The 11,471-nt window shown below is 38.8% G+C and overlaps 1 protein-coding gene across 1 annotated transcript; it reads left to right on the forward strand.

The window, feature by feature from the left end:
* Positions 1-367: 367 nt before the first annotated feature.
* atoh1a (atonal bHLH transcription factor 1a) lies at positions 368-1,246 on the forward strand (the record flags this gene model as incomplete). Its single annotated transcript, XM_081348625.1, has 1 exon — positions 368-1,246. One exon carries the CDS (start codon positions 368-370, stop codon positions 1,244-1,246), a length of 879 nt encoding a protein of 292 aa, XP_081204751.1.
* Between the last annotated feature and the right edge of the window lie 10,225 nt (positions 1,247-11,471).

The following is an 11,471-nucleotide window of genomic DNA, read 5'->3' on the forward strand; positions in this document are numbered from 1 at the left end:
GGGACGACCCATTGTGATAATAATTCTGTAGTTAAACAGGCTTGAAGCGCTACATTATCAAAAAAAAAAAAAAAAAGAAAAGAAAGAAAGTTTGGGCATAATAACCTCTCTCGGGTTTGCTGCGACTTCTCATTGGTCGCCTACACGCGCCTGCCCCGCATGCTCTTATTGGTCAAAGCGCCACGCGACCAGCTTGGGAAGGGGGGCTCCCCGGCGCGTGCCGCTTTTAAAACCGACGAGTCGCTCTGAGACATCAGTAAAGAAATCCTGTTCACCACAGGTGTAAGAAGAGAAATCCTCCACGGCAAAAACCCCGTTCCCATATCCATAGCCACCCACTTTCCTCCAAAAAGCACAAAACAACAAAATGGATGGAATGAGTACGGAGACAAGGGAGGTGGTTGAACTCGACGTCCAGCATCCAAGCTTGGGGCGGGGGGAGCAGCGCGAGTACCCACCAGCTTTGGCACTCATGGCCAGCAGTGACCCACGCGCCTGGCTGGCTCCCGTGCAGGCTGGCACCTGCGCGGCACACGCCGAATACCTGCTGCACTCGCCCGGCTCGAGCTCGGAAGGCGTGTCCTCTGCTTCCAACTTCAGGAAGGGCAGCAAGAGTCCTGTCAAAGTACGCGAGCTCTGCCGGCTTAAAGGAGCTGTGGGTGCAGATGAGGGCAGACAGCGGGCCCCGTCCAGCAAAGCGACCAATGGCGTGCAGAAACAGAGGCGAGTGGCTGCCAATGCCCGGGAGAGGCGAAGGATGCACGGATTGAACCACGCATTTGACGCGCTGCGCAGTGTCATCCCAGCTTTCGATGACGACAAGAAGCTCTCCAAATACGAAACCCTACAGATGGCCCAGATCTACATCAACGCCCTGTCCGACTTGCTTCAGGGCCCCGGTGCTAAAGCCGACCCGCCAAACTGCGACTTGCTGCCTGCCAAGGGGTTCGAGGAGGACCGCTCTCCCAGAGGATCACCGAGCGCCTGTCGGAGAGGCACGGGCGCGGGTTACCCGTACCAGTACGATGATGGGACATTCGCCTCTTTCATGGAGCAAGAGCTTCAGTCGCCCTCTGGAACGAGCAAGTCCGGTTCGGAGGCCAGCAAGGACTCGCCTCGGTCGAACCGGAGCGACGGAGAGTTCTCCCCTCACTCGCACTTCAGTGACTCTGACGAAGCGCACTTGGAGTTGCAGAGCGAAGACGAGCTCTCGGAACTGAAACTGCCCAAGCACCGCGCTTTTTAGAAAACACACTACTGGACTGTCCGTCAATCGTGTATTTGGGCTTTGTAATGGGTTGCTTTATTTATCCATTTGTTGTACGATCTTTTGACAATGATGTTGTTGTGTCTGACGCCAATAGATTTAGTTGCCTTCTCGTGACATTGACCAGACCCCTACGCCATGTGAACTGCCGCGTGCAGCAGTGCCATGGGCTCGAATGTGAATGTCATGCATAAAACTGTCTTCCTTGAAGTTTTTGAAACTGTTTATTATTCAGAAAAGATTGTCATGGGCCTATTTCATGGATACGATTGATTTTGAACCCTGTAAGAATTTGCAACTTCTAAAGTTTACGTGCACTTTAAAAACGGGCCATAGGCTTGAGAAACATTCTTTTGTCGTGGAACAAGAAATTGTGTTTATGTAGAAGTAATGCCAATTTGACGAATATATTTAATATAGCCATTAGATTTTGTACATCCGTTCTTTTTAATATTTGATTCCAATGCAAAGTTGTGTTCTGCTTCTGTAGCTGAAGTAGCTTAAGCTATTTATTTTCGTTTGCCTTGTCAATTTTTGCCTTACATTGGAATTTTGCTACTCGTATGTTTTGTTTTATTGTAGAAATAAAAAGGCAAATTTAACATGATTATGTCTCATGTCTCTTTGAGTTATCTCTATTATCTCTATCTCTGTTATACTTCTTATATCCTATCACTTTCATTATGTCTCATAACATGTCTAGATCTTATTGTTTAAATCATTTCAATATATACATTGCAACAAATGGTCTAAATATGTTACATTTCACAAATGTTATAATTTATAATTGGAACACTTTAGAATTGATGTGACATTTAATCATTACAACTATCAAAATATTTGGTGATAAAAATAAACCTTTATTTTAAGTGCATATATTTTGGCGAGTTCAGTGAAACAAGAAACATTTATTTTTTCTTTACAGAATGTTTTTAATTTAACATGCTTATCAGATCAGTGTATTGGTTGAGTTAGTAATAAAGTTATTTATGGAACTTAAAAGGGTTCTTTATGGCATCAAGGCTGTGAAACCATTTTGGTTATTATCGGAACCTTTGATTTTAAGTGTCATTTACACGAAATCATTACCATTAGATAGGCTAGTGTAAAACTAATACCATTAGAGCTGTACACTTCAACACACTTAATATGCAGTGACACCTATAATTAAAGAAAAAACGAATTAAACTGATAATGCCAACTCATAATGTCAGTTCATCTTTTCATTCTTTAGCTTCTGGTTTCAAAAATATTTTTCTTGTGGAATTGTAATCAAGATATTTGTCAAATAAAATGTAAACGTCCTCTTTAAGTTAATTTCCTAATATTGTTTGTGTTTCCGTCGTTTGGCCAACCCGAACTCACGAGAAAAAGTTTTACCATTGCGATTTCGTATAAATTCGTACGAATCGTAAAAAATGTAAGCTTTAATGAGAAAACGCAACTATTGCAGCTGCATGCGCTGTTTTTGTGCTGTCACTCTAAAACTACCAAAAATTTTATTTTCTATTGGAACTTTGTTTCAACGTTAATCTTTTCATTTGCTCAGAGTTTGAAAACACTTCTCTAATGACGTTTAGCATCAACGTTACGGTTTTCTTAACGCGTGCACAGTATGCCAACTGTCAGCTTCTCTACCCTCGAGCCATGACAAACAAACATCATGAACTATTTGATTTTGCGTATGAAAGGATTTTAATTGTTTTAAACGCTTCTTATCTATGCGTAACCTCATGTTTATTGAAGAAATTGTTTTAACTGTAATTGAAGCGTTTATTATTTTTTACAAAATTGCTGGCCGACCCGTGTCAAGTGGTGTTGGGTGTCCTCCTGGAAGCACGCGCTGTCAGCTGGTGAGCGCGCTGAGTGGAGTCCCACAGGACCTGACTCGAGAGACTATACACTCGCTCAGTGAGTCTGCCACACACGCGCTCACACGCCCGCCAGCACGCACCAAAGTACACATGCTGACGTAGTAGGCTACACCATACACACAAACACGATAACTCGTCTAATTATCTTAAACTAAAAGGGGACTTACATATAGCCTTCTTTTGTTGTTGTTGTTTTTATACAGCACTGTAGCCTAAAAAAAGTTGTTGCCTTCATTTTTAAAGTTGGCTACAATCAACTTGGATGTTTAAGCCATTTCAACATAAATTAGCCTACATTAAACTGACTTAACAAGTTAGTTGAATCTTGTATAATTTATAAAAAAGTTGAAAATTACTTAACTTATTTTGATGAGTTAAAGCAATGCAAAAAAACATGTCATGACTTATTGATCATACGTTTTTACAGTGAGACCTCTAAAATAGGCTACATGTTTAATAATAATAAAAAATGTACACATGTACATGTACAATAGCCCAATTCACTTGGGGTAAATGAGGTTTTAAAATGATAAATGTTGTTCCTAAATAGGCTATTTATGAACAACATTTATCATTTTAAAACCTCATTTACCACAAGTGAATTGGGCTATTTTTACAAAAGCTTATTTTGATCCGCTCATTTAAATATAGAATAGGGCATGTTTATTCTTTCAACATTATTACACATACGAGTCACGCACATTGTAAATTGTATAAGCTACTGACATAGTTCCTTTAGGAATAGAAGGGATACGTTATTTTCCAAAACTTTTTTTGTCCGTTCCCTTGAAAGACTTCACTGGAATTGCTCAGGAATTATTAATGAAAGTGGGCGCTGCGTACCTGCTTTTTTGTGTCTCCACCCCTGCGTTTAACCAATCACTTGAGCCATGTGTCTGCGATCTCTATCCAGATTAACATCGAGAATAATAGGGAATATCATGCACACGCTCAGAACGCTAAATTATTCACAACCTTATCCATAATACCTTTATCTTCTAGTGAACCGCGCGACCATCTGTGCCGTCCTGTTACATGCGTCCTTCAAACGACAAACGCGCTCAGATTTCGCGACCACGCGCCTGTAAATTGGGAGTAGCCTAGCTGATGCTTAAACTGGGTGAAAAGTTTATCACCTGCATTTAGCAGGCGAATTTGATCATATTATTCTTAAGCGTAAAACTGTCTGTTTCCATTTAGCCTACATGTTTCTATACCCCGCTTTACATAACACCGTAATATACGACGGAGACTGTCAGGTTATTTCTTAAAGTAGGCTATCACTTAGATCTGTAATTGGCAAGCTAAGTGCATAGTTACAACTTACAGGACCTGTCAGGTTCAGTCGTGCTGAACTAAGCTTTCACCATATGTCCGGTCTGCTCAACACACAAAAAAAAAAAGGCTTGGAAAATTATTACCTTGGAACATATCGATACGCTTAAAAGTTCTAAAATAGTTCTGCTTTTAAAGGGCTCTGCAGTTATATTGTTAGTTTTATTTAGTTGTGCTCCTTTAAGAAACTTACATAGAACTGACAGGTTCACTATAATGTACTTGCATGCAACATTCAGTATGTGACAATAGAGCAGATCTAAACGAGCCACTGGAAAATGAGGAAGAGAGCACTTTTAATATCTACTTTATATTACTCCAATAGGCTACATAATGTTTGCTAGTTATTAAATTTGACACAAAACTTGTACTTTTATATTAGGTTTCCCACGAAGGCAATTGTATAGCCTTATACATATTTTTTTATCTGACAAACTATGGTCCAGTGTTCTCGTTATTTACGAATGTTTTTTTTCGCCTTTGGTGGAAAATGATGTAGATTTATGTGTGACTTGCGGTTTGCGGAAAACCTTTGTCCTTATATCTCATTAAAATGTAAAAAAACAACCCTGTTTGTAGCCTATAGGCTACTATAGTTCTGGACCATTTCTTTTTTCTTTTTTCTGTTTTTTTTAACTGTTTCGAATTTGCCTACATCAGCAATCAGCCCTATTGTGGTTTGAAAGAGGAAGGTGATTATTATGCAATAATTTATGGTGCATTTGGTCTAAATCTTTTGCTTGTTTTAATTAATAAATAATAGATAAAAAAAGGGAAAATACTGTAATAGATACGAAATGGTTGTTGTTGTTTTTTAACTTTTTTTTTTTTTAATGATCGAACACCTCTTTACATTTGTCGATTCTTGATGGGATACTTGTTTTATAACTGTCAGTTGACCCTCGCGTGCCCTTACAGGCTACCACAGCATCGGTGACACCAACGTTTTTTTTTTCGTTTTACTCATAGATTATTCCTGACAACAGCTGGGAGCCTGCCTGAGTTGAGGTTTCACAGCTCATTAAATATTGAGGTAGAGCGTTGAAGGAAAAACATAAACAAATACCGCTTAATTTCTTACGCAATGCGCGGGCGCATTGAATCTGAGAGGCTCGCGCGCAATGGTTCTGTCGTGTTGCTTCTCAACTTCATTTAAACATTCATAGTAACCTACAAAACCAACATATAGGCTGTATTCGATGTAAATTCTAAGACAGTTATGGCAACACAATGTTTCTTGATACGGTTAATATGTTATGTAGACAGAAAAGGCTGGACCTTTCTCAACTTCACACTGATGGTCTCTATCGCTGCATACACGTTGACTGTTTTTGTTTGACAATAACAGAAAATGCAGGAAGAGCATAGTTAAGTGACTTTTTCAGCTTTATGTACTCTAAAACTTTGAATTCTATTGCCCTTTATTTCCCCCTAGTGTGTTTGTGTGTGAGGTGCTGGGAATAGTTTGCTTTTGCTCTTCTAGTTCTTCAACCATCTTCAAAATGATGGACAGATTATGAAGAACCTCCACCATGAAGATCAACCTCCTCTTCATTCAGGGCTAGATGTACATATTTCAGAACATCAGGCATGCACACTGAACAGGTAAAGTGTTAAAAAGTGAGTACAACAATGTAAACTGCAAGCCGAGCACATGCTCATTCCTATGCTTAGTTGAAAAGCGTGGTTCCTAAAGTTCATTGGAGATAAGGGGATGGGGAGGAGCCAAGGAAAGGGCCCGGACTCTCTGGGGACATTGGAACAAAAGCTAAAACTGGGCCGTACTCTCCATCTGCTTCGAGACAGTAGCAACAACCATAGAGCAAGACAGAAAAAGATAGAAGAGGGCATGTGGGGGTGAGGTGAACAAGGCATTCAAAAGAGAGGAAAAAAGACAACTTTAATTCAAGTGCAGAAAGTGAATCAGAAATGGAGAAAAAATTAGTGCACAGAGAGAATCATTCTCGACTATGTAAACACTGATCTGACAGACTTGTGCCAGGTAACTGTTAGCATTTGGATGTCAGCTTATGGAGACAACTCTATAAAATATTAACGTCAAGTAATGTATTAGAGGCCGTTGTTGATAGATACGTATACACCTGTGCATGTACCACAACTACATGGTTAAAAAAAAGCTTTGTGGCCTTTTTTAAAAGGATTGTTATCTAAGCAAGGGGAGAAAATAATAGAAAACGTCACATGAGCCGATGAATAAGAGGTATGAATAATGCATAGGCTTCCTGTGAACACTAAGTCTGCAGTCTCTGATGATGCGTATCAATGTAACCTAGATAGCCAGGATTATTCTTGTGGAATCATGATAATGTTATTCATGAATGCTCTTAACCAAAAAAAATGATGTTCACACAGTTTTGAAAAAGTGTTTGAAAACATTGGTATACGTATCTGCTGAACGTGCAACAGATATGAATGCACTTAACATAATATTCCAGGTTCAACTCAATCAACAGCATTTGCTGCACAATGTTGATAATAATAATAAAAAAGTCTGATTTAAAGTTAAGTTGAAGCACTTGCAATGGAAGTGAATGCCGCCTATTTAAAAATGTGAAGCTTATAAATGCATAAAATCACTGTTAAATTATTTAAGATATATTGTATAATTGTTCTTTTCATCTGTATGGTCATTTTAAGGCAACTAAGTTGTGAAATTGGATATAATTTTATATAGCAGATTATGTTACTGTAAAACGTATTGTTTATGTTTTGTGTCTATTGAAACAGGCACTAATAAAACAGCCCCATTCACTTCTTTTGTAAGTGCCTCACTACAAATTCATTGAAATTCATTTTTATGGTAATCAACAGTGTCACAACTGCTGTTGATTTATCTTAACTTGTATTGAACCTGGAATATTCCTTTTTGAAACATATTTAATGCTATATCATTTTAATTGCAAAAAATCTGCAGAAAAAAATGGATGGATTAGCCATTTGTTGGCTAACCTTGTCTAACCCATCTCAGTGTCTTTCAGCATGCCGTAAAAAGAAACTGAAAGAGCAGTGGTGATTCTTCACATCTTTGTTTCTCCTGTGGCTGCCCTTTTGTGTCTGCAAAATGTTCAAAGTGGACGTACCTACACCAACATGAGGCTTCTTGGGTAACCGTCTCATTCAAAGATACACAATGGTGAGGCCAATTATATTGACGGTCAATGCCCTTTGAGCATCAGTTACATTCATTGTGAGGATATGGATGTGTGTGCATATGTATAGGAAACACCTAAACTGTAGGGGCGTTTATCCTTTTTGTCGACTTCCCCATGGGTTGAGTTACGTCCAGCGTGCTGTTCCCCTTCCGATGAACGAGAGGACGTGGTAGTGAATGGTTGAGGTAAAAAAATTGGCTCTTGTAGCGCTGGAGGCCATTTTTCCAGTCACACCTCAGAACATGAGGGGCAATTCTTTCTTTAAAACTAGTGGTGAATGCTTTGACTTATATAGATTACAGGGGGAGACACTGAGAATGATTGGATTTGTGGTGTAAGAGCTTCCTGTGTGGGTTTTTCTCTGGATGCAGAATTGATATGCAGTCATGAACTTCATGATCATAGGATAAAATTATTATTCACCCATAAGCCAAATGCTTGTACACTGTAATAAAAAAAAAAGAAAAAAAAAGACTTTTTGAAGCTAAGATTATTGGAGTATGGTTTGCAAGAAAATGTATTTCATTCTTTCTGCTTCAAAATTTCATGTTTAATTCAATGTGTTACTTGCAATTTCCTTGTAATTATTTGCAATTTCGGAGTGAATATTGTTAAATCCTATTCATCTTTTTTTCAGTGCACTAATAATTATTTGCTGATGTTTTCAGTTTGATCGTTCTCTGTAATCAACCAAAGCTCTAAAGGTTCAAATTATTGTGATTTCGTTCAGAAAATTATATTTGATTTATTCAGCATCAAAAATTATTTTGACATCTGTATTTCTTCCTAAAGGAAGGCATGTAAACTGAAATCATGCACCAGGACCTCTCTTGCCCCTCTCATCTCTCTCAATGCCTTGAACTCATTTAACTCTGCCAGGCTTGGAGAGCACTGGCTGTCCCACCCACTCACCTGTGAAGGCCACGCATCTATTAAGGGACTCTTGCCCCCATTGTACAGTGGCTGCACATATAGTGTTTCAGCTGTGAGCCATGCTCTAGGGAGGGATACTGTATATTGTCAGGAGTTTTCTTGTGTTTTATTCCGCTCTCCTTTCATGGCCACTGAAAGCCTCCCCTAGTCCAGTTCCCCAGAGACCCTCACTCTCAGGTATCCTGTGGGTGGAGCAGAGGGGAGTGGGGCAAGCTAGGGGAGACAAGGATATCGCTTTCAGCTGTACGCAGAGACAACCGTGCCCCCCGCCCACCTTTTCTCCCTCCCACTCCCAATTAGGGATACATGTCCGACCCCTTTTCTTTTTTTCCTCCCCATTTCCATTCATCTATTCAGCACCCGGAGAGGAGCTTCTGACAATGGAGAGTTGTGGAAAGCAACTTTGCAAATCGAACAGTGTCCTGCAGGGCAGAGAGATGGAATAGATAGATAGATAGATAGATAGATAGATAGATAGATAGATAGATAGATAGATAGATAGATAGATAGATAGATAGATAGATAGATAGATAGATAGATAGATAGATAGATAGATAGATAGATAGATAGATAGACAGACAGACAGACAGACAGGTGCATAGATAGACAGACAGACAGACAGACAGACAGACAGACAGATAGATAGATAGACAGACAGGTAGATAGATAGATAGATAGACAGACAGACAGACAGACAGACAGACAGACAGACAGACAGATAGATAGATAGATAGATAGATAGATAGATAGATAGATAGATAGATAGATAGATAGATAGATAGATAGATAGACAGACAGACAGACAGGTAGATAGATAGACAGACAGATAGATAGATAGATAGATAGATAGATAGATAGATAGATAGATAGATAGATAGATAGATAGATAGATAGATAGATAGATAGATAGATAGATAGATAGATAGACAGACAGACAGACAGACAGACAGACACACAGGTAGATAGATAGATAGATAGATAGACAGACAGACAGACAGACAGACAGACAGACAGACAGGTAGATAGATAGATAGATAGACAGACAGACAGACAGACAGACAGACAGGTAGATAGATAGACAGACAGACAGACAGACAGACAGACAGACAGACAGACAGACAGACAGATAGATAGATAGATAGATAGATAGATAGATAGATAGATAGATAGATAGATAGATAGATAGATAGATAGATAGATAGATAGATAGATAGATAGATAGATAGATAGATAGACAGGTAGATAGACAGACAGACAGGTAGGTAGATAGATAGATAGATAGATAGATAGATAGATAGATAGATAGATAGATAGATAGATAGATAGATAGATAGATAGATAGATAGATAGATAGATAGATAGATAGATAGATAGATAGATAGATAGATAGATAGATAGATAGATAGATAGACAGACAGACAGATACGGTAGATGGATGGATAGACAGATAGAGGGATAGATGCTAAGTATTGACTAAGGAGTTTGCGTTTTTGTGTTTTTTTTTCATGGAGAAAAAGAGATGTCTGAATCACTGATGAGTCACCAGACACAAGGTTTCGGGCTGTCATTATAAGGAAAAGAGAGTGAAACCTGAGCTGAATGACCTCTGCTGAATTCAAGCTTAACATGCAGGTCTTGTTTGAAATTAATAGTTTATTCCAACTTCACAAGTCAGCCTGCTAAAGTAAAAGCACTGGGATTTACAGTCGTGTTGAGTTCCCTATTTCCTCAGTGGCGTAACAACACTCAGTGTCATCACAGTGTCCATATTTTGTAGGCATCCCGGCTGCAATATGAGTGTGAGACATGGGAGTGGAGTGGAGGGAGTCGTGCCTGCAGGGTATACTTAGAAAATGTGACCTCTTTTTAAGTAGTTTGTGCCCAACACTTACAGAGTGACTTCCATGTTGCATTAATACAGCCCAGATTCACTCAAGATACAAAAGAGCTAATTAGTTAACCAGCCAGCAGGCGTCCTAGCAGCTCAAGCCTCTCAGCACCAACCATTCCCATCTTCCAAAACATTACTCTGCAAACCCAAGAGCTATTTTTAGCTATCTACTTTCCTGTAGCTCAAACAGTAGAGCGTTGGTGTTTGCAAAGCCAGAGTCATGGGTTTTATTCCCAGGGAAAGCAAGAACTGATAAGAATGTAAATGTGTACCTTGAAATGCAATGTAAGTCACTTTGGATAAAAGCGTCTGCCAAATGCGTAAATGTATCCACTATCCACTACAGCAAAGGTTGCTACCATTTCCTCGCCCTCATATGCTATTTTTTGGTGGAAAAACTAAATGAGATCTTTTTTAATAATACTTTTTCATAAAGGGACCACATCTGTAAAGTTAAAAAATGAAAACCTTCCAGAAGCTCTAGTACTATAAGAGCAACCCATAGCACAGATTTAAAAACAGCTGTCTGTGAATCCCCAGGGGACCTCAAGGGGGTGCTATAGCGTCTGTGGAAAATTTGAGAGAATATTTGGTAACACTTTACAATAAGGTTCATTAGTGAACATTAGTTAATTTATTAACTAACATGAACTAACCATGAGCAATAGTTGTTATTCTTTGTTAATGTTAGTTAATAAAAATACAGCTGTTCGTTGTTTGTTCAACAAGATTTTAATAAAGTATTACTGTAGTAGATGTTGAAATTAACATTAACAAATTTTAAAAATGCTGTATAAGTTCAGTTCATTTTTAGTTCATGCTAACTAATGTAGTTAACTAATGTTAACTAATGAACCTTATTGTAAAGTGTTACCAAATACTTAAATACTTTACCAAATGTAAACCAGTAATAAATGAATAATAATAATTTTTTAAGTGTTTTTTGTAAAACGTATCTTTCTAGGGAGTTTCTCATCACAGCTTGCACTGATCGACAC

This window comes from Scardinius erythrophthalmus (genome assembly GCF_964197995.2).
Source record: "Scardinius erythrophthalmus genome assembly, chromosome: 20".
NCBI lineage: Eukaryota > Metazoa > Chordata > Actinopteri > Cypriniformes > Leuciscidae > Scardinius > Scardinius erythrophthalmus.